The following is a 23462-nucleotide window of genomic DNA, read 5'->3' as shown; positions in this document are numbered from 1 at the left end:
CAAACGGCAGGAACGGCTCTCTCATGCGGCACTACAGCGCGGCGTCGACTCAAGTCTCGCGAGATGTCCGCGGCGCTCGGCTCTCGCTCAGCAGTCGCTCGTTCCTCCATTTCGCTGCGTCGAAAGTCTCCTCCCCGCAACCGCTACATTCAGCGATCCGAACCCAGTCTCTCTTGGACCGCTCTTTAACTTGATCTCACGAACCTGCCAGTACCTCGTTGGGTACCGAGAGATAGTTTGGATCAGCCCCGTCACGGATTGAGTGCGATTTGACGCGGATGGCGACTCCTTCAACGAGAATTTAGTAAAAGAAAAGTGCTCGGAAATTTCAGGTAGGTGGGAACTTAAGATGGCGGCGGTAAGAGGAGGGGGGGAGACGGGGGAAGTGTAAGGGGAGGGGGGTATTTAGAGGCAGTGGGGGAACTTTGACATGGCGGGATAAGTTGACTCTCTTAGGTGTTCAGTAGATAAACACAGCCTTGCAGAGAAACCAAACTAATTTGGAGAGTCTTATCACAAGGTTGACTCCAACAGATAGCTAGAGACACACTCATCAGCTGAGTGTCTCTCTCTCTCTCTCTCTCTCTCTCTCTCTCTCTCTCTCTCTCACTTTACCAAAAACGTCCCAGTCACCTCAGCCAGGTTGTTGGGTTAAGCTGCAGTTTAATTCGGTTTAAAACTTGAACCACTGCGCAGGCAGTTGGTTAATGTTAACCAGCAGCCGGTTTTCTGCGTTGTGAAATAGGAGCGAGGGGTCGTGTGTGAAGCTAGCGTGTCCTCAGTCAGACAGTTTATTGAGGAGCTGGAGGATTTATTTAAGTTCATACTTGTGGCACAGAGACATTATTAACCATGCTAAAACAAATACTCGTCTGATAACTATTATTAATGAAAAAAGTAAGGATGTTTAGATGACCATTTCATGGCCCGTCTTGCGTTAACTCCAGAAAGTGTGTCTAAAACAGCAGGATTTGCTGTTATATTTTGCTCATACACATATGACCTCGCGTCGTGACGTCACTCGGTCCCCCCCACTCGCTAACATTAGCTAGCTAGCGGTGTGTGAGAAAATAGGGGGTATTGGCTACGTTTTGGTCACTTTATGCGCTAAAACGACCGGAACAGTGTAAAACACGGGCCCGGCTGGACAGTTATCTTACATAACTTATAAGCTCGTAACAGTGAGAGCGAGCGCGCTAACGTTAACCTAGCCAGCGCATTAGCCAGCCAGCCAGCCAGCCAGCCAGCCACCTCGCTAGCTATAGCTAACCAGCTCCAAGTTTTTACTGTAATGCCTCACGAAGCACCGAGCGCTCAAACACCACAGCCTGTACTTTCTCAGGACTGAACGCAGACAGTTGGTCTCCTACCGAACAAAGCAGGCGACCCCGGCGTCTCTGGCGCGCTCGCTAAACGAGTGTGTGAAGGCCCGTGTGTGCTGTAGCCCGCCTCAGCAGCCGCCACGGCGCAGTACAGCCTGCCGCCGCTCAGGGAAGTTAGCTAGCGTGCTGTCGACCGTCAGCGGTGGAGGGAATCAGAGCGGCTGAATCCCACACACGATGGTGCTGGGTTTGTTTAAACCAGAGAACGAGCCGAAATATATCTCGGAGGCAAACTAACCCTTCTCCATTAGCCACACTGCTAGCTAATTAGGTGGGTAATTGGGCCAAACAATTAGGCGATCTGTCTACAGTGAGCGCTAAGGTGAGCCCGGGACTTAGCCTGCTGGCTACATAATGAGACAATCTTAAAACGAGGTGCTGCGAGTCTTTTAAGACCCCCGAACAAGCCAGGTTTGTATGGGATGTTTATGGTAATACTTCATTACCTGCATTACCAACCTCGTGGGATGGTTAATGTGAATGTATCCGCTATATTATCACTAATAATTAATACAGCAGGTCCTCATAAATGATCCATCTGTACCATGTCGAGCCTGTAACCCATCATCACCATCGAAAACGCATGTAGTAAAGTTTTTAGAAAGTTGGGAAGTTCTGCAAAGCTGACCTGTGTTTGTTGTTTTGTTTATTTTTCTTTTTGTGCATTTATTATTTGTTTGCCGTCTTAGTCAGGTTATGATTTTAACATTGTGCGCTATGCCCCTTGAAGATCTCTGTGTTAAATTTTTTGTTTATTATTTCTTAGATGCAGCGGTATCCTTAATCTCAGCATCCTGGAAGTGGAAAGTACGGAAGAGACTGGTCCTACACCACATACAGGTAATCAGTTGTTATCTAAGCCATTGCACTGATTGTTAGGGTCGACTGTTTTGTGCGGTTGTGTGCAGTACAGCTGCTGCTTCTGTTATTGTTATTTGGTGAGAATTTATTAATGGGAACGCTGACTCTTAAGACACGTCAAATACTATAATAATATGATAATGAAAATTTTGTACGAGTAGGCTGCCATAGCCATGCTGTGATACATGTTTGCAGTGAGCTCAGTCTTACAGAGGAGAAGAGAAGTTAAATTAATAAAGGCTTTCACTTTGATGATGCACTCTAGCGGGACATTGTTTAATTGTTTAACATATTTTAATAGTATTGGATATGTACTCTATATTAAGTCTTTTATGTCTTAAGTCAGGACTCCCTCTATGCTGTTCATTTCTTGTATCAACATATTCACATGCTATACGAATGCTTTATCACTGTTTCCTGCCTGTTTTTTCAGGTGCAGTGTGTAGCAGAGGCAGTCCAAAAGAAGGACGATTAGGGGAGGAGGTGGTGCAGCAGCGCACCCCTCCGGCTGTGGCTGTGCTGGGTGGCATCCCTGCGGCTACGCAGAATGTGGCCGGGCCACCCCAGCATGCCCTGCAGCCGGTCGCAGCTGCCCCTCTACCACCACCACTGGTCGGCCCTGCCACTGAGCTGGAGCAGCAGCAAGGAGACACAAAGGCCGCAAGTAAAGAGCAGAGCAACGCAGTGGTTTGGAAAAGCTGTAACACAGAGGAGCCTGAGGAGAAACCAGCCCCGGATTTCAATACTGGGACTATCCAAAGAGAACTGGGGTCAGCTGCTACTGGAGACTCTCAAAATCTCTCACACAGACTTTCAGATTGTGAGACAGACCAGATTAGTCAAGAGCAGGATTTACATTACGGGTGTAACACTGAGAAAACCAACCTTGCACACAGGGAGAGAGACATGGCAGAGAGCGCTGGCGTGGGCCAGTGCCAGGACTGGACTCCTAACACAGGAGTTACTGGAGATGTCCCAATCCCTGTCGAGGTGGAAAAGGGACCCCTGGTTTCAGAGAAAGCATGTCTGGAATTCAAGTCAAAGACTGATCCGGAGGAGCTTTCTGAAGAACAGCACACAGCTGGAGAGGACACTCGACTCTCCCCATCTCAGTCAGACTCTGCAGTTTCCTCTCAAGCAACAGACAGAGACCAGAGGCAGCCTGAATACATGGAGGAGTCTCAAAATACATCTCTTACAGCAACAATCACGGCCAACAGAGAGAAATCCAGTGACCCTAATAACACCCAGGATACCATGCTTGCCATTGGTTCAGGTACAAAACCAGGTGAGAAAGAGGGACCAGCATACAGTGAGTGTCACTCAAACTCAGGAGGTTCATCTGCAGTGCAAGACGAGCCTCTGTCTATGCTGCCTGTTCCCACAGACAATGGAAACAGCACTCCAAATGACACTGATGAGGGTGACGGATACCTCCCTAAATGCGTCCAACCATCTCCCCCTGCTGCAGTGGAGGCTGACTTGGCCTCTGTTGCACAAAGAACAACTGTCCCTAATGTTACCTTTTCTCACAATACACCTGTTCCCGTTAAGCAGCCTGGGAATGCACAGGCTACAAAAGAGACCCAGCTGAGCCAGGACTATGTGAATTGCAGTGGAACCCCTAAACCTGTTTTAGTGGAGAACACGACCAGTGCAGGAGGGGAGCAGGGGACTAAGATTCAAGGGTCTTTAGATGGAGACCTTTTTGGCAGCGTGGCTGTTACGGACGTACTTTATGACATTTCTGTTGAAGAACCAAAGGTGCCGGGGGATGGGATGTGCACTCACAACGTACAGACCCCCAATGTGACTGAAGGGTCACATGCAGTGCTTTGTGGCCCTGCAGATGTGATTGTTAAACAGAACGACTGTGCCAACAGCATACAAGTGACTCTGTACCCAGATCGCCAACCTGACGGAAGTAGTCTCTCACACAAGTGTGCAACTTCAGAGGAGCTAGACTTGGATCAGCCATGTCTCTCTCAACCCAGCAATGACTGTTTGATCCAACAAACGCAAGAATCCATTCCAACAGATCATAAGCTCTCACAGATAATATGTGTTAATGATGGCTTCACAATGCCAGGTGATCTGAATGTGGATGACAAGCAGACAGAGGGTTCAGAGGCTCTCTCTGGACTAAGCACTGTTGAGGTGAAAAATTTCATTGATGTAGGTATCCTAATGCAGCCAGGTATGGAGGACACATGGTTAGTGGTAAGTGAGTCTTCGCCTCTGTTAGATGGACAGTGTGAAAGCACTGAGGATGCTGAGATGATGGACGTTAGCACAGAGGCCATAGTGCATTGTCCTGAACCTCAGTCGTCTGTTACTGTCTATGAGTGCACGGTGCCGTGTTTTCCCTCAGATTCTATTCATGAAGATGTTAAGCTGCTGTTACCAGACAAAGGAGACGGAGACCCTGCAGATAAACATTCTTTTGAACCTTTAACAGAAACATTGTCAGGGGAGCTGGGCACTCTGTCCTCTCATCCTGAAAGTGTTTTTGCCTCGCAAAATGTTTTGTCTTGTTCAACAACTGTAAATCCTACAGAAACATTAAGTGGTCTGTCCTCCACTCAAAGCTGCATGCAGAATATGTTTCCAGAGCCCACTCTCTGCTCCAGTGTTGAGAGCACCTTAGCTGTGTCGGACCCTAGCCTAATCAACACAACTTCCTCTGTGCAAGAGGAAAAAGTCAAATTGACAGAGAACAAACCAGACTTGTCTCATATTTCTCTTTCATCTGGTGTTATTGATCCAAAGCTGCTCATTTTAAAGAGAAGTGAGACTCCTCTGCTCAAACACCCTCCTTCTATGTTAGCTAAGATTTCCAGGAACCAGGACCCACCTGTCCAGTCTAGCACCCTCAGTGATGGCTCAGACACAGTCTCAGTAGAGTGCCTTTTTGAAAATGACTCGGCTGTGGACTCGGCTGGTCCATCTGAAAAGGAGGCCCTGGCTTCTCCCAGCTCTTCTTCCCCAAATGCCCCCCATAATATTAGTTGTTTATCTGCAAAGGATGACCCTGAAAAGAAGGCTTTTACTGACTCGCAGCACTCCCCAGGGCTTGAAAACCAGACTCCCCGACATGAGCCTCTCTCAAAGGCTGCTTCATCTGCCCCAGCGCAGACTCATAAGTCTCTCGTCCTGCCTCCGACTTCAGGCAGTGCGTGGAGCAGTGTGTGCAGTGCCATCGCTGAGCGGGACCAGTCTAAACAATCTCCTGCCAACCAACCATGCCAAGATTCCATGTCACTGGGTGGTGAGTTGGAGGTGGAGGAGCAGCACTCACCAGTTCAACACTTGGCAGAAACAAAAGATGCTGAGCACAACACACAGGGCCAACTTGATGCCTCTGTAGGGGAGAGCAGTGATGGAGAGGCAGACAGTTCTATGGAAGCTCAGACAGATGACAGCATCCTTGTGTCCGGTTCAGCGCAGAACAAGGTAAGGGCAGCATTATCGATGGGTTTGTTTTTGAACACCTTTAGGTTTTGCGTTCATGCTTTATTAATTAAAATTTAGCCCCTTGCTGAATTGCTTTGCTTTGTCTGTTTGTTTTAGAGTACTAGGTAAGGTAGTTAGTGCATCAGTGACAGGCTGAAAACCCATTGGAATCAGATTAACTTTTCTGGGAACTTACAGATGCTATCAGCCATGATTTAAAAGGCCTATTCACGCTCGTGTGCACTATTCATAGCTGTGTGAATGCCTTCATCCGATTCTGGTGCACTAGTTGGCTGCATGCTGAGCCATGTGTGTTTTGCAGTGTGGACAGAGCAGGACAGACAGACAGACCTTTTTATTGAAGGTAAGAGGTGTCCGAATCTTCTCCCGGCATCTCTTGTTCTGAGACTGTTAGTTTGAACTTGCAAGCTGACACTTTCTCCTAATTCTAACCTGACTGGAATCCTGGTGTAAAATGCGCAGAAGTGTAGTTCCACTCACTTGCATGTTTGGTTTACATTACAGGACTTTTTTTTTTTTTTTTTTTGGATGTTTGTCCCACTCTTGCTGTCTATATGCACATCTTTTGCTCTTGTTGCATTATACTTAATCTCTTACTTCAAGTTTACAAATGTTACAATTTTCACTCAATTTATGTATGTTCCTGCTCTTCTTCCAGGTTCGTCAGTGGATAGCAGGCAGAGCTACAGCAGGTTCTACTCCTTGCACCTCTCGTACACCATCACCAACTCCGGCCTCGTCAGGTGACTGGACCCAACTTAACACAGACAGAGCTGCACCTCTGTGTGGACCTAATGGCAAACAAACATCTTCATCCCATGGCTCTGGTGGAGCTTCACAGTCAGATCAAATGCACACCCAGAGACCTCGCTCAGACAAGCACGCTGACATGGCAGAGCTGGCAAAGCATGTGAGTGTTTTATTTTATTGGTTACCTTGTAGTATGGATGAAGTTTTTATTGTGCGAGTAGCCTTCATTTTACTGATATTACTGAAGGCTGCAAAATAGAATACAGATCACTTATAATAAAGCATTATAATGAAAGGCATAAGGTGATGTAAACACAACACTTTAATCTTAAATGTTGTCACAATATTGGATGTGCTGTTTTTAATAATGAGATGTACTGCAATGTTCTAAACTCACAATGACGTGGATCCTTTGTTAAAGCGCAGCTGCATTTAAGTCATTGACACAAAACATATCTGGTTTCACATAAATCCACTATGCTGTTACGTTCTGTTAAATAGTGCGTGTTTGTTTCTAGTCACTACATGAGGTTAGTGACCTGAAATCGTACCATGCAGTATGCAGCAGCCATGTACGCACTATACGACTTTGCAGACCTTTGTCCTTTCACTTGTCTTCCACCCTTGGCTTTCTTTCCTCTATGTCTTGCTCTCTCATTGGCTGTAACTAGTTGCTGCACTAACTTTCAGTCACAACACTTCACACTACTGGAGTCGCTGACTGGTCCAGAAATTAAACCTGCTAGGTATTTTCTGGGTGCTTGTGAAAATCAGGGCTGCAGTCATGTAGTGTGAACCTGGCATTAGCAGATTGCTTATGACCAAAAATATTTTTTTATAAACCACAGTGAGTTTATTCCTGTATCCTGTGTTTCTAACAGGAAGCAGAGATTGAACATCGGGCACTTGCCCTGAAACGGGAAGGATTCTGGTCCCTAAAACGGTTGTCTCGTGTGACAGAGCCTGTCCGACCCAAAGTGCACTGGGACTACCTCTGTGAGGAGATGCAGTGGCTTTCTGCTGACTTTGCGCAGGAGAGGCGGTGGAAGAGAGGCGTGGCTAGAAAAGTATGTTTTGATTTTTATGTTCTTGAGTCTTTTTACAAGATAAGTTGATATGTACTGCACAATTAGGAGGTTTTGCTCTGAATAAATTGGATTGCGGTTGCAGGTGGTGCGAATGGTGATGCGACACCATGAGGAGCTAAGACAGAAAGAGGAGAGAGCGAAGCGTGAAGAGCAGGCCAAATTGAGGAGAGTTGCTGCATCCATTGCTAAGGAGGTCCGCACTTTCTGGAGCAGTGTTGAGAAGGTGATGCATTGGTTTACTGTGCTGTTATAATATATTCAGTTTTCACTGTTAACAAATGATTGAAACCATTATTTGCACTTTACAGTGGCAGAAATGTTTGCTTTACTTTTGCCACAGATCTAGAAATCCAAGCTCTATTGATGGTTATAATATATATAGTTATATATAAGTTATAATAAAATGTCTCACCACCCTGTGTTTGGTCATGGGTTTAGAGATATTTGTTTCTTTCACACAGGTAGTGCAGTATAAACAGCAGTCTCGCTTGGAGGAAAAGCGCAAGAAGGCCCTTGATCTCCAGTTGGACTTCATTGTTGGCCAGACAGAACGCTACTCAGACCTGCTCAGTCAGTCTCTGCAAGCCACTCCTACAGTCAGCACCAGTATTCCTCTCCGTAACTCGCAAATGAATGCTACTGATGAGGATGGTGAGACAAAGGATATTGGTTGTAGTGAATTTATAAGCATTATAAATGTTTGACACATTCTCTGCCATTTTGAGCTGATGCTTGATTCCATGTTAAAGTGTACATAGGAAATCAGTACATTACAGTTGGCACACAATATAGTTGTTCTGTGATCAAGGTCCTATGTCTTCTCCATTATTCGTTTGCAGATAGAGACTTTGAGCCTCCATGTGAAGAGGAGGATGATGAAGAGACAATTGAGGTGGAGGAACAACAAGAAGGAAATGATGCAGAGACTCAAAGAAGAGAGATTGAGTTACTGAGGCAGGAGGGTACACTTCCCCTGGATCAGCTGCTCAGTACTCTCACACTCCCGCAGGTACCATGAGGACTGTTTACACCAGTCATCACTCTTTATTCTCTACATTTTAGCTTCTGTGGTGTGTCTGTGCTAGGGATGTACACAAAGTGAAATGCATGTTTGTCTCACAGGAATCTGCGTCAGAGGAAGCTTCTGACCATTCTTCCTCTGCAGTTGAGGAGGAGGACAAAGAGTTCTCAGCTAATGAGGAAGATGGTAAGTAATTGGCCGGTATCACATAGCTTTAATGTTGAAATAATCATCCAGAGATGTGTGACAGGCTTAAAAAATAACTTTTTAAAGAAAGGGATTGTTGTACATTTGGATTAATTGTTCTCTCCACTCCCAAAGCGGAAGATGTGGAGGACACCATTGAAGCCCAGGAGATAGTTGAAGGAGATGGAGATCATGCAGAGGAACTTGATGATCTTGCCAAAGAGGGTAACTGGTGTTGCTTATATATATATAATATATATAATTTATTTATTTATTTATTTTTTTTACCTGTCTACTTCTTACTCTTTTGTTTGTTGTATCTTTGTCTGTCAGGCGAGATGAGTATGGAGGAGCTGCTGGAGAAGTACAGAGGGGCATATACCTCTGACTTTGAGGAGCCCTCAGCATCACCGGAGTCTTCAGACGAGTCTGAGGGCACTGAAGAGGAGGAAGAGGAAGAAACTGAAGGGGATGACAGTGGTGATGATAGTGGTACCTCCTCAGGTTGGTGTATGATTGTGGTGCACCAAGATCTATCCATTTCTAAATAAGATTTTTTAAAATCTCATTATTATGCAGATAAGCTTTCAGTTGTGTTCTTAGCCATATTTAAACTCAAGCAATGGTTCTCTGAATTGTATTTAAGCCATCTATCAAATGATTTTTTTTTTTGTTTAATCCTTTCTTTATTAACTTTTAGATTCAGCTGCAGCTGAAGATAGTGACGAAGAGGCGGATGCTAATGCACAGGAAAGTGATGAAGATGAAGAAGAGGATGATGGAGGAGAGGGAATGGAGATTTTACTGAGGGAAGGAGATCATAGCCCCTCCATTTCAACATCTCCACGTCCTAAAAAGGAGATCAGTCATATAGCTGCTACTGCTGAGAGCCTTCAGCCTAAAGGGTACACCTTGGCCACAACAAAGGTAAGGGCTGCTGATATACTTTCAGAATGGTACAAAAGTTATTTATGGGTGTGGGGTGTTTAATCTGTTATATTTACTTCCCACTTGTAAAAAAGTATTTATTAAGCTGTAAAATAAAAAATCTTTATTTTACTTCATACAAGGTGAAAACACCCATTCCGTTCTTACTTCATGGCAACCTGCGTGAGTACCAGCACATTGGGCTGGATTGGTTGGTCACCATGTATGAAAAGAAGCTCAATGGTATTCTTGCGGATGAAATGGGACTTGGTAAAACTATTCAGACTATTGCTTTGTTGGCACATCTGGCATGTGAAAAGGGTAAGGAATTTAAATACAACTGTTACAACAAACCTTTAGGATGATGCCTGACATATGTAGAGTGGTGACCTTTTACACAATATTGTACATTTCTATCAGGTAACTGGGGTCCTCACCTGATCATAGTGCCCACCAGTGTAATGCTGAACTGGGAGATGGAGCTGAAGCGCTGGTGTCCTGGTTTCAAAATCCTCACTTACTATGGCAGCCAGAAAGAGCGTAAACTGAAGAGACAGGTAGACCTAAACTTTGAATCACCTGAATTACTGTCACAATGTCATGTGCTAAATGAGTCTTTGTGTTGCTTGCATTAATTAATTTTCTGTTTTCTTTTTTTTTTTGTTTTGTTAGGGCTGGACCAAACCCAATGCTTTCCATGTGTGCATCACTTCATATAAGCTGGTTTTGCAGGATCATCAGGCATTCAGACGCAAATCTTGGAGGTACTTGATTCTGGATGAAGCTCAGAACATCAAAAACTTCAAGTCCCAGCGCTGGCAGAGTCTCCTAAACTTCAACAGGTGCTACAGGAACTTTGAGTGAAAGATTATTCCTTGTTTTTTTTTTTTTTTTTTTTTTTTTTTTTTTTTTTCTCTCCTTTGTTTAAATTGTCTATATAAAACAATTTTGTTGTTTTGCGGGTATATTAATAAAGCCTTCTGCTGTTATTTTTACTGTTCTCCTGCACAGTCACCGGCGTCTGCTGCTCACTGGTACTCCCCTGCAGAACAGTCTGATGGAGTTGTGGTCACTCATGCACTTCCTCATGCCACATGTCTTCCAGTCCCACCGTGAGTTTAAAGAGTGGTTCTCTAACCCACTGACTGGAATGATTGAAGGTAGTCAGGAGTATAACGAGGGTCTTGTTAAAAGACTGCACAAGGTGGGTACTTTCATGGCAGCAGAAGTGTTTTTGTAAACATACTTGTAACTAAACTGATTATATTACACACAGACCTCGCTTAATAATTTCTGCTCAATGTGTTCCTTGTTTTAGGTATTGAGGCCATTCCTGCTGCGGCGAATCAAAGTGGATGTAGAGAAACAAATGCCCAAGAAATATGAGCATGTTGTGCGTTGTCGCCTCTCCAAGAGACAACGCTTCCTCTATGACGACTTCATGGCACAGGCCTCGTGAGTGTTCGTTGACTAAAATATCGTATTGGTGGTGGAAACACCTTAGAGAGTTAGAGGTGTTATTATTTTTCTTCTCTCAATTTTGATTTATTTTCTATTTACTAGTACGAGGGAGACTTTGGCCAGTGGTCACTTTATGTCTGTGATCAACATCTTGATGCAGCTGCGTAAAGTGTGCAACCACCCCAACCTGTTTGACCCTCGACCCATCCATTCTCCCTTCATCATTGAGCCAATTGTCTACTCCACTGCCTCCCTTGTCACACACGCCTTAGAGACCTGCCCTTTCCAGGTGAGCATTTCAAAGAGTTTACTAAATCAAGCTTTGTGCAATACATACATGTGTTAAATATGTGGACAATGCACACCTAAAAACAGTACATTGTGCAAGTATTTTTTGTGTGTTAATGTAGCTGTACTTCTGTAAATTCTTTACATCTCTCTCACAGCGTTGTGATCTCTCAGTGTTTGACCTGGTTGGTCTGGAGGGGCATGTGTCACGATACCAAGCAGACATTTACCTTCCTCGCAGGAAAGTGACTCACCAGCTAATTCAGGAGATTATGGAGTCACCTGAGCCTCCACCTCGACCCAAACCTGTTCGCATGAAGGTGAACAGGTAAACCATTCAAAGTTGACTATTGATTAAACCCTATTTCCTTGGGTTCATATAATCATATAATTCATATAATCACCCTGTGGTCAAGTTGTTTGTTAACATTATATTTGAATGTGTTTTGTGTAAAGAATGTTCCAGCCACTTCCTAAGTCTGAAGGGCGTTCATCAACGACCATGAACAGCCCAAGGCCCACATGTCCTGTATCTCCTGCTGTTCAGCCACCACGAGCCCCTCTAATAACAGAAGTTACCCCTACTCAGGCTCCTGTACAGCCAGCACCACAAGGTGAGCCTGGTGCACACAGTAGTTCATTCATTGTACATGAGGAAATCTAAAAATCAAGAAGCATGTAGCAGATTTTTATGTTTTTACTTAATTTTTTCACTGCTAACTGTGTGTTTCAGTATGTCCAGTCACTCCTGTTGCTGCTCCTCGAGCTCCTGTGAGTCCAAGCACTTCTTCCACTGGAGCTGCAGTCAGGCCCAATGTTTCGCACCCAGTCCTGGCTGTTCGGCCCCCAGCACCTCCCAGCACCCAAACTGTACCAGCTGCCCTGCAGTCCTCTAGCAACGTTATGACACAGAGGGTCCTTCTAAGCCCTGATATGCAGGCTAGATTACCATGTAAGTTCACCTCACTGTCATCTAGGAGTCTTGTTTTGATGCATTTTATTATAAGGACTTGTTCATCTACTCATTCCTGCAATTGTCTAATCAGCCAGTTGTATTGTAGCAGTGCAATACATGAAACCATGCAGCTTCACAGCTGATTTTGAGTGTGGTATGATTGTTGGTGCCAGATGGGCTGGTTTGAGTATTTCTAGAACTCCTGATAGCCTGACTGTTTTAGCATAACAGTCTCCTAGAGTTTATGACAAATGTTGCAGTAAAGATAAAACATCCATTGACTATCCAGGCAGTTCTGCAGACACAAAATGGCTTGTTGAGAGTTCAGTGGAGAATAGCCATACCGATTTAAGTGTAGCATAGTACTGGCACTGTACAATTGCGGAGATGCATTCAGAATGCATGAAGTACTTGCTTGGTCAATTTATATATTTTTTTTCTGTTTTTCACATAGCTGGAGAGGTGGTCAGCATTGCTCAGCTGGCCTCTCTGGCTGGTCGTCCAGTGTCATCCAGTCAGGGCAGTAAACCGGTCACGTTCCAGCTGCAGGGCAACAAACTCACTCTCTCTGGTGCCCCGCTACACCAAGTGCCTGTTCCTCAGCCTCGCCCCATTCAAGGTGAATAACTTTTTTTTCATACACACAAAATGCCCTTTCGTCCATTTCCTGCATGAACAGCCATGGGTAGGTGAATGTCCCTGCACGCCTGTAGTCTGTCTTGTGTTGGTGTAGTCTATGGCCTAACACTTTCTCCTGTGGTTGTGTGTCCTTTAGGAAATGTAATGCATCTGATATCCAGCGGTGGGCAGCACCACCTTATTAGTCAGCCAGCTCAGGTGGCGGTCCTCCATACAGTTAGTCAGACAGGTAGCAGCTCAGCAAATCCCAGCCCAGGCAGCACAACCCCAACCTGCTCTGGACTAGCAGTTCCCCTCACTGCTGCTCAAGGTACTGGTGCTGTCCTTGAGTTTATCCTCACAGTCGTTTTCATTATGATGGCTACCTTACTGTAGCCTGAGTACCACACTACCTGTTACTCAGTAGCAGAGCGAGACTAGGGTAGTCTGGTATGGGTCATTTGGTTTTTAGTGTTAAATTACATTTGGATGGTTGGTATTATTAATAAATATCGACTGACTTAAAAATAGAGTTGCTAAGAAAAGGACACACAGGAGTAATACTGGAGTAATGCGTTACAATATCCTCTTGCAGTTTTCTTTTGTTTTACTATATGGTGGAAGAAGGCTTGTTTTTTGTTTTCCTTTTCAGAAACAAGTGTCTTGTGTGCTTAGAGTCAGTAGAGCAATTGAGTCTGTAGGCTGTTTGCTTTATGTTTAGTATATGTAGGGTGTACTAAATGATGTGGTGGATTTCAGATGTGTGTTTTGACCAGCCTTGTTGAGTGGGGGTTTCAGACAGTAGATACAAGACATTTATGTTATGTTAAACATACATTTTTAGAAAATGTCAGAAAAATTGGCGCTTTTCTGTATGTCAACTTCGGTTATTAACATTTTTTAACATTAGTGTTAACAATTAACAATAATATTACTGTTAACCTGTGGCATATGTCATTCTCTTGTGCAGTACCATCAACCATGGTAAGCGGACCAGGAATCGTTAAGATTGTTGTACGGCAGGCAGCAGGCAAAGACAGTGGGCAGGTTCCCACGCTGGCCGTGCCCCCCTCCCCTCGTGTTGCCCCCCCTCAGTCTGTCTTGCTGCACCCTCATGGTACCCCAAGCCCTGTTCTCAGACCACCTACTCCTCAGCAACCTCCCCACCGGCCTCCTGTTTATGCTGCTCCACCTCGTGCTCCTACCTCTGGCCCTAGCCAACCTCCGCCCACCTGCCCTGTGCTCAAGGTGGTACAGGGATCATTACCAAGTGCAGGGCTAGGTGAGCAGAAACAAATACCCCTTTCTTTTTTCTTTTTTTTTTTTTTTTACTATATTTTGGCATCGATAAATATTCAAGTGCAATAATACTGCCTATAATTCATATTATGTTTTAAGTAAGCTTGCTGTACTTAATCTAAACACCTACATGATATGTATCATTCCTTTTCCTGTAGCTAAGGTAAACGCTTCATTAGGGCGGGAAGAGAGCAGTAGTGACGTTGTCACCCTGCGAATGGGCAGTCCTAAACCTGCATCCCAGACGGCTCAGAGTAATACGTTTGCATTTCAGCGTCCCAGAGTCCAGCCTCCACCTCCACCACGGTCCCCCTTCTACATGGTAGGAGTTTAAAATAGTAGAAAACTTTGGTGGGACTTGAATGAATACATGTTCTTCCAGCTTCTAGCTTGCTAGTATAGAGTAGATTTGATTTCTTTCTGTCTTGCTTGCTCATGCTGATTTAATTGTGGCTTGTGCTTTTGTTTTGACAGTCATGGCTTGCAGATCGTCGTAAGGCCCAGAGAGATGCCCGAATCTCTCAAATTATTCGAGTCAACGAACTGCACTGCAATGCCAAGCCGGTGTATGGGCGAGAGGTTTTGGACTTTCTCACCTTCCTCCCAGGCCCTAGACCCACTCCAGCCTGCTCTGTAGCCAACAGTTGGAATTACTCTGGGTACAGCGCTTGTCTTACGGCTCAGTCACAAAGTGTTAGTGACTACATGGACAAGAGCAAAACTCTGAAGGAATCCATTCATAACTCTGAAGAGAGGCTTCAGTTGCTTTCTGAAGTCATAGAGAGGTATGCCTGCTGTTTCACTCTCAAATCCTGCCATACCCACATGATTCTGCTGCATCTGGTAAACAGGTTTTGTATGTTATTGTATAACTGATGCCCTTTCTCACAGGTTCACATTTGCCATTCCTCCAGTGGAGGCAAAGCCCATCACCATGCACTGCTGCCATCCTCCTCCCTCCCACAGCCACCAGCAGGCTCTTTTCTCCTCTATGCTGTCTGCCCATTTTTCTCCTCTAATGCATGTGCTGCACCGTATCCAGTGCTGTATGCGGACCCACTTTCCTGACCTGAGACTTATCCAGTACGACTGTGGTAAGTGCCCAGTTTCACTTGGTTTTATTTATTGATTGCATTTTCTAGTTTTCCATATAGTAAAAATGTCTGTACATCTACAATACTAAGGAAAATATGTACAGGCATGTGTGTTTGTTCATTTATTGTAACTTGTATGCTATTTTTGAATGTGTAAGGTCTGCAATGCTCTAATGCTAACTTCTTGTATGTGTAGGTAAATTGCAGACTCTCCACCTCCTGCTGCGGAAACTAAAGGCAGGAGGTCATAGAGTGCTCATATTTACTCAGATGACCCGCATGCTGGATGTGCTAGAACAATTCCTCAACTATCATGGGCACATTTACTTGAGGCTCGATGGCAGCACACGTGTGGAACAAAGACAGGTGAGTAAGGTTATCTGGAGCACTGCATATGAAATGTTCATTAAAGGATTATTTGTAAATAATATATATAAATATTTTGGTGTCTTTACCTCCTAAGGCCCTGATGGAACGCTTTAATGCAGACCGCCGCATCTTCTGTTTCATCTTATCCACCCGTAGTGGTGGTGTGGGGGTGAACCTTACTGGGGCTGACACAGTGGTATTCTATGATAGTGACTGGAACCCCACTATGGATGCCCAAGCTCAAGACCGTTGCCACCGTATTGGACAAACTAGAGATGTTCACATCTACAGGTGCTTGCTTTAATTCTAAATAGTTTGTTTAATTTCTCTTAGTAATAATAAACAGATTACCCACTCCTTAAAATGCCAATAAAAAGAAAAGTTAAATTCGCAAGGCAAATAAGATGCATTTGTGGATCTTTGGATTACACCATAGCATATCATTTCAACTTACTTTTTTGTCTAGGCTGATAAGTGAACGGACTGTGGAGGAAAATATTCTGAAAAAAGCTAACCAGAAGAGGATGTTGGGAGATATGGCAATTGAAGGGGGGAACTTCACCACAGCCTTTTTTAAACAGGTATGGTTCTCTTTGTTGTTGTAGTTTTGTACAGAAGTTCCATTATCTGGGACTGGGGCTGCAAAAGGAATATTGAGATATTTAATTATTCATGTGAAGTAATTGACATACTTGGTTATAACAGTTTTGCAAATGAACATAAATGACTTTCATTAAGATCATAGCTACAAGCCACCAAACGTTTTTGCTCTGTGTAAATGGTGCAGAAAAAAGGAACTATGCAACAAAGCTGATAAACTGTTAGAAACAATGTTACAGGGTTAGTGTGGTTCTACAGGATATTGATATTTAATTGACATTATCACATTATTTCTCCTGTATTGGTAAAATAAAGATAAATGATTGAATTTTTTGTAATGTTGTAAACTCAAGTCTCATCTTATTGACCCACACTATCTCTGTTTTACTTCTTTGGTCATTTTTTGTAAACTGTATGTGTAAACACAGAGCTAAAGAATCGTAAATAGAATTTTTCTGGTAACACTTTTTTGTTGTTGTTATTGATTGTGTTGATTAGTTGTTGCCCCTGAAACTGAGACCATAGTTAACATACCATATCATTTCTGTCTTTTACAGCAAACTATCAGAGAGTTGTTTGATGTGTCTGAAGGGGAGAAGAAGGAGGCAGAATCAAGTGTTTCTCCCTTAGAAGATGAGGAGTCCATCAATAAGCAGCAAACCAACATTTTAGAGCAGGTAAAAAAAAAAAAAAAAGTTTTCCTTAGAACAGTTTTATGCTTTGTCAGGCCTAAGATGGCTTTATTTATAAAACCGCATGTGTTTTTGAAAAACCTTCCATATTTACTTTTCTTTTTAGGCTTTGTGTCGTGCTGAGGATGAGGAGGACATAGTAGCAGCTTCCCAAGCCAAAGCAGAACAGGTAGCTGAACTAGCAGAATTTAATGAAAATATTCCTCTGGATGATGGTGAGAGCAGGGACCAGGAAGAGGAGGAACTTTCCAAAGCTGAACAGGAAATTGCAGCCCTAGTTGAACAGGTAATATTTTCTCTTTATGAAAGGATTGACCATTTTATCTTGTAATATGCTATTCATGTTATTATTCATGTTGTCCTTCCTCTCAACAGCTCACTCCTATAGAGCGATATGCTATGAATTTCCTGGAGGCATCTCTTGAAGATATTTGCAAAGAGGAACTGAAACAGGCAGAGGTAAACTGTTAATTGGAAACAGAAATGGTGCAAACTGTATTGATCTCAAATTAAAGGTGCTGATGATTGGTGTTAATGTGCCTCTTTAGATGCATACTAGAATTATTTTGTTTGATTGTTGCAATAGGAGCAAGTCGAAGCTGCAAGGAAAGGACTAGATCAGGCGAAGGAAGAGGGTCTAAAACTGCATCAGTCATCTGATAATGATGAAGAGGACTCCATGCCTCCCACTCCTGAAGAGCACCCTCCAACCCGCCGCACACGCAAACACAAAGAAAAAGGTGCCCCCTCAACGCGTGTCAGTGGAAGGCTTAGAGGAACACCTGCTAACACAGATGACGTAACTATATCGCATCCATCACCAGACAGGGAGAGAGGAAAGAGAGGGGAGGCGCTGATTTCTGAGCCTAGTGGAAGCCGTTCTTCTGGGTCCAGCTCCATTCTCAAGTCCCCCCAGTCCAGAGAAGTGCCTGAAAGATTTCGCAGTGGTCTACGTGGGAGAGGTGCAACCAAAGAACATGTAGCCTCTCCAACACCAACGCAGGCAGAGCTTGTGAAGCCCCAAACTGATCAGCATCCCTCTGATTCAGAAACACAGTCTCTTTCAACTCAAGATTTACTGTCCAAATCCAAACTCTCCCCTTCCCCACTTCGCCAGCCCCTCTCTCCATCAGATTCAGTGCCTTCAGAAGCAGCCTCTCCATCAATGGACAGAAGCTTCACTGGACAAGCTTCTATACTGCCAACGGACAAAGAAGCAGATGAAGAGCCTGGAGCAGAGGCACAGTCTGATACTGTTCAACAGGACATAACCGAGAGAGAGAGGGGGACATCTATATCTTCAGACTCAATCTGCTCTCCAGAACATCACCTGGAGCTGGATGGACAACATGCACTGGCTTCTCCGAACCCTCGATCTCCACGCAAACGTCAAACTGCTGATGGAGAGGTCCTTAAGGGCCTTCCAGAGGATTCCCCATCTGCTAAAGTCCTTAGGAAGCTTCCTGGACGTCTCGTCACTGTGGTTGAAGAAAAAGAACCAAGACGGAGGAGGAGAGGGGCAAGTGGAAGTGGAGGAGTGCATACTGAAGGTTCATCAGAAGAGGTAGATCAGACAGAGTCTGCACAAGATGCAGCTTCCCACTCTCCTGATCGAGCAAGTCAACTTTTCAAAGATAAGACTCTTCCTAAATCACCTTCCACATCTCCTCCCCAGATGCCTCCAGGGCAAGAGCAGGTCTCCCCATCATCATCGTCACTCTCAAGTCCAGGGAGAGGGTACCAGCCTTACTCCCCCACGCATTCACCAGACATGCCTGTCCTTCGCAACTTACCAGTGCGCCGGCGCCTGGAGACAGAGTCTCGAATGGCTGCTCAGTTAGGAGAGCAGTATCCGGGTAGAGGCAGAGGGCTAGACCGACGCACCCCCCTGTCACCAAAGAAACAGGAACCTAATTTGTCTAAGGAAAGCACTACGAGTCCTACTGTTGCTTCTGATCCCAATGCAACCAATCCCACTTCTGGGAAGCGCAAAAGGGGTCGACCTCCCAAGACGGCACCTAAGCCACAAGAAACCACAGAACAAGAGAAACCAGTGGCACAGGTATCAAGGAGTGAAGAACAAAGTCCACCACACTCTCCAAAAAGAAAGAGGGGTCGCCCTCGCAAGGATTCCTATGTGAATATTGCGCACACTGGTAAATCTGGACATGCTGAACGGTGTCCTACAAAATTACATGAAAACCTTTCACAGGAAAGCCTTTCCTCTTTAAACCTTAACTCTCCTATGTCCAGTGTTGAACCTTTAATTTTGCACCCTGTTACTGAGTGTGCAGGAGTTGGCGCGTCAGCTGATGGCCATTCTGCCTCATCTGATTCTACCCCACCACCAAAAACAGACTCTCAAACCACTCAGTCCACTATACCCATTCCTCCATCTCCAGCACTTAATGAATCTCTGATAAAGCAAACATCCACTTCAGAAGTGTCATCTGGTAATGAACGCATCACCCTGAAAACCACAGTTCCACACTCTGACTCTGTAAACTCTCTAAGCCAACCAGAAGCCATTTCTACTGCAAATGTTAGTCAGACCAATATAAAACCTTTACCTTCACCACAGCCTGTTGCTACACCAAGTGAGCCTTCTAGCTCCTCCCAGCAACCTTCACCGGAGTCTACATGCTTGGTTTCTCAAAGCAGCCTGTTAAACATTTCACCTTCACAACAGTCAGCTGTAACATGCAATGCTTCTACTTCACAACTGTTGCTGGAATCTGTTCCAGCTACATCTACTGAATTAGAGACCCAGCCTTCTCTTGAAGGCAAGGGGTCAGTCACATGCCCAGATGAAATTTGTCCTAGCCCCATTAAAAATCCACAGTCCTCACCTATGTCTCCACAGCCATCACATGAGCTCTTATCTGAACCCATTGTGAGCAGCACCTCTTCACCATTACCAGCATCTGGCTTGACTGATCCTTCTGTTCCTGTACCTGATGTACTAGAGGCCTCACAGCAGTTCACACCGAATCTTAATGCTCCGTCTCAAACTCTGCATGATCTTGAGAAATCCGAACACACTCCGACACTTTCTGGCTCCAGCCCAACTCCAGTCTCTATACCTTTCCCAGCATTACCCAACCAAATGACAACTGAACCTGTATTGGATTCCACCCAGAACACCACACACAAGGCTTGCCCCAATGCAGAGCAGTGTGCAACGGAAAATCAGCAAGGCTCAAATGCATCAAAGGAGGATGGAGGGATGGAAAGTACAGGGGATATAGAGGGGGAACCCTCTGAAAATTCAGAGCAAGTAGACCGAGATGATGCTCAGTTTCTTGCCAAAAGGAGAAAAGTGGAGAATATGGCAGAGGGTCAAATGTCTGATGGAAAATTACCAGAACCGTCAGTCCCAGAAACGATAATGAATACGGTCTCTGAGATAGATGGAGCTGATAAAACTGTAGAAGAGGAGAGCCTGGCAGAAGATCAAGAAAACCAAACCCCTGCCAAGAAAAGAAGCATTAGCAGACAAAGCAGTCAAGAATCTCTCCGGTCATCTTCTCCGTCCTCCATTTCTTCCTGTGGGACTCGCTCATCTCGGTCAAAAAAAGCTGGAGAGAGTAAGATGCCTGTAAAAAGAAAACGAGTGGAGACTGACTCTGAGAAAGACTGTACAGACAGAGGGATTAATAAAGAACCAGTGACACCTGCCAGGGGACAGTCTTCCAACTCGTCCTCCTCCTCTTCCTCAGATTCTGAAGACTCATCCAGCCCAAAGAGACGGTTTACTCGCTCACAAAAAGGTTTGGAGGCAGAAGTCAGGAATGACAAAGGTGACAAGAGAAGAAAGAGGCGTTCGGATAAGGCCACAGAAGGGGAGTCTAGAGCAACAACTCCTGTTAGGGTAACTCGTAAATCCACAGGTCTCCAGCCTGCTTCACAGAGTACTATAACCACACCTGAGCCTGAGGTACTAGGCAAACGTTGCTCAGCTCTCAATGCTGCTGCTAAGCTCTTGGCTATGAGGGGAAGGGGACCAGATACTCCAAGTCCTAACTCCAAGGGTAAGGCCAGTGGGCAGCAACCAGCTAATGAAAAAGGCAGCAAGTCCAAGAGCAACTCAGGACAAGACTCCCCAAAGACTAATTCAGTTAATAAAACATCTAGTGGTCAACAAACCCCTATTCGTTCATCAGATTCTTCACAGTCCACTACGAAAAAAACTCCCTCTTCTGCACGCTCTACACGACAGCGTCCTGGCAACCTTGTGCCTCCTTTGGAAACAGAAATTAAAAGGCCCAAAAGAGAGGAAAAGAAAAAAACTGACAACAAGGAGGAAGTGGAGGATGAGAACAGAGAGACTAGGTCTTCGAGAGGCCACAGTGCCTGCAGTAGCGTAAGCAGCGAAAGAGGTGCACGCAGCAGCAGGAGCCGGAGCAGCAGCAACAGTAGCCAGTGCACCCGCAGCCTGAGCTCAAGGAGCACTGGGCCACCACGCTCGCGCTCAAGAGCTCCTTCTTCTGGCAGTGACACTGAGAGAGGTAAAAGCAGGCAAAAGAAGCCAGGAGAAAGCAGAGGACGTGAAAGTAGGAGAGAAAGGCGCTCACAGAAGCACGAGAGGCCAGAGCTGAGTGCTGGATCTAGTGAGGGAACCCCTGACCGAGTGCTTCGCAGTGTAGCTGCACTCGCAGCAGCCCAGGCCCGTACTCCAGCTAGCAACACCCGCTCCTCCGCCACCCAACAACGGAACACCAAGACTTGATCAGAACAGGAATTGGAACTGAAAGCTGGTCGAAATAATCAACTGCAGTGATGAGGAAAGGTTTTTTACGGGTTTCGGCAAACTGGGATCAATCGTATAACTTGCCATTCTTTAACGCTGTCTGTGAGGAGAGATCAAACTGAGTGTGTTGCACTTTGTGACGAGCTGAACTCGCTTCTGGTGCATTCTCAACTATGTCAAGTTAAGCCATCTTCAGTGTGGAGAGGGAGCATAAATGCAGGACAGAAATGGGACAAAAAGGGTACCTGTGAAAATGTGGCATTGCAGTCCTGGTGATGAGATCTTGGGGACAGTACCTCCCCATACTACAAGGACTTTGGAAAGCTGGGCAAGGGGCAAGAGTTATTAGTTCACACTATGTACTGTAATCATTTAAAGACTGGAATACTAAAAGAAATATGTGTTAAGATGGGTCACTTAGGTTGCACCCTTTATACAGAGTTTACTTGTGCTACAGAGGGGATTGCGCAAAAGTCATTTATGCTACATTCAAAAGATTGAGTGGGATTGTACAATTGTTATAACGTTTTTAAACAGTTGGGTTGTGACACAATGTTTGCCAGCTGTTGACTATTGTTTGTTTCGAGTCTGTTGATAAATTAAGAATATTCTGTGGTTTCTTCCAGGGTATGAAGAAGAAAGCAGGTCTGTAAATGTGATTTTGATGCACTATGCTGGAGTTAGTTGTTGCTCAGACCTCCTTGTCTTGTAATTTTTTTCCCCCTGTCCATTACTTTTAAGTCCAGCCTGCATTTTTTTTTTTTTCCATTTGCACATCTCACATAATGTCCCTGGCATTTGAGTGCATTGTGATTAGTTTTTTAATCCCTTTCAATCAAATTACTTCTCCACTGGTACCTCACAATGTGTATGTATAGCTCTTGAGCTTGTAATGAATCTTGAAGTCTGCTTGTCATTTGCTTTCTGGCAATACAGATATGAGGCAACCTCTTTTTTTCACCTTTTCCAAAGTATTAGTCAATATGGTATACTTCTCATAAAATTTTGTCAGACAGTCTCAAATCAGTGTGACAAAGTGAGAGTGCCTGTTGATCCACATGGGAGGGGATCCCTGTATGCCTTGTTAAGAAAAGAAGTTGGGACTTCAAACATTTTTAGTGTTGAAAGTGTAATAAAGACATTTCCATCCTAAACAACATGAGGTGTATCTTTTGTTGAAGTGCAACCAAATTGAAAACACCTCAAGTGTAAATTGTCATCATCTGTTTTCTTAAAATTGGTCCTTTTTATGGCAAGACTAAATGGAAATCCTGCAACAACCATCTGAGATTATTTTCAGGTTTCTTTTTTGTTTTTTTGTCCAGCTGAACCTTGGCAGTAAGATGCTGTCTTTGTCCCATTTTGGGGGGTAGAGACTTGTTTTGGGGGGTAGAATGTGGTGATGGTCTTGTTTTTATTTTCTTTGTCTCTTCTAATTTGTTACATTCCTTATGTTCCCTTGTAATTCCACATTGTTTTACTTGAAAAATTGGAATGACAGAAGTCAGTTGAATAAAAAGACCAAAAATATCAAGTTGTCATTTCTTGATGCATCTGCTGGAGAAGGACGTTGTGGTGGACACCGAAGTGTGAAGACTGTTGTACTGAAAGGCAGAGAGTAGTGCTTCAGGTGTCTGTACATCACAC

General features: G+C 44.6%; 1 protein-coding gene across 2 annotated transcripts; it reads left to right on the top strand.

Moving 5' to 3' along the window:
• Window positions 1-125: 125 nt before the first annotated feature.
• On the top strand, window positions 126-23345 carry srcap (Snf2-related CREBBP activator protein). 2 transcript variants are annotated; one of them, XM_072668129.1, is made up of 34 exons: window positions 126-332; window positions 2149-2222; window positions 2677-5696; window positions 6376-6627; window positions 7349-7534; window positions 7638-7778; window positions 8017-8206; window positions 8395-8564; window positions 8678-8762; window positions 8898-8987; window positions 9096-9266; window positions 9463-9689; window positions 9833-10010; window positions 10110-10246; window positions 10362-10531; window positions 10701-10893; window positions 11008-11144; window positions 11253-11439; window positions 11597-11766; window positions 11895-12052; window positions 12172-12390; window positions 12848-13012; window positions 13169-13342; window positions 13982-14293; window positions 14469-14632; window positions 14785-15095; window positions 15202-15404; window positions 15601-15770; window positions 15868-16064; window positions 16240-16354; window positions 16931-17050; window positions 17172-17351; window positions 17441-17524; window positions 17652-23345. In XM_072668129.1, the coding sequence occupies exons 3-34, from the start codon at window positions 3150-3152 to the stop codon at window positions 21792-21794; spliced, it is 11946 nt and encodes a 3981-aa protein (XP_072524230.1). In that variant the 5' UTR covers window positions 126-332; window positions 2149-2222; window positions 2677-3149; the 3' UTR covers window positions 21795-23345. The 2 variants fall into 2 exon arrangements, with proteins under 2 accessions (XP_072524230.1, XP_072524231.1); XM_072668130.1 differs by lacking the exon at window positions 13169-13342.
• Window positions 23346-23462: the final 117 nt, after the last annotated feature.

The sequence above is a fragment of the Salminus brasiliensis genome, chromosome 22, assembly GCF_030463535.1.
Source record: "Salminus brasiliensis chromosome 22, fSalBra1.hap2, whole genome shotgun sequence".
Classification (NCBI taxonomy): domain Eukaryota; kingdom Metazoa; phylum Chordata; class Actinopteri; order Characiformes; family Bryconidae; genus Salminus; species Salminus brasiliensis.
This window is presented reverse-complemented; position numbering and strand designations above follow the sequence as displayed.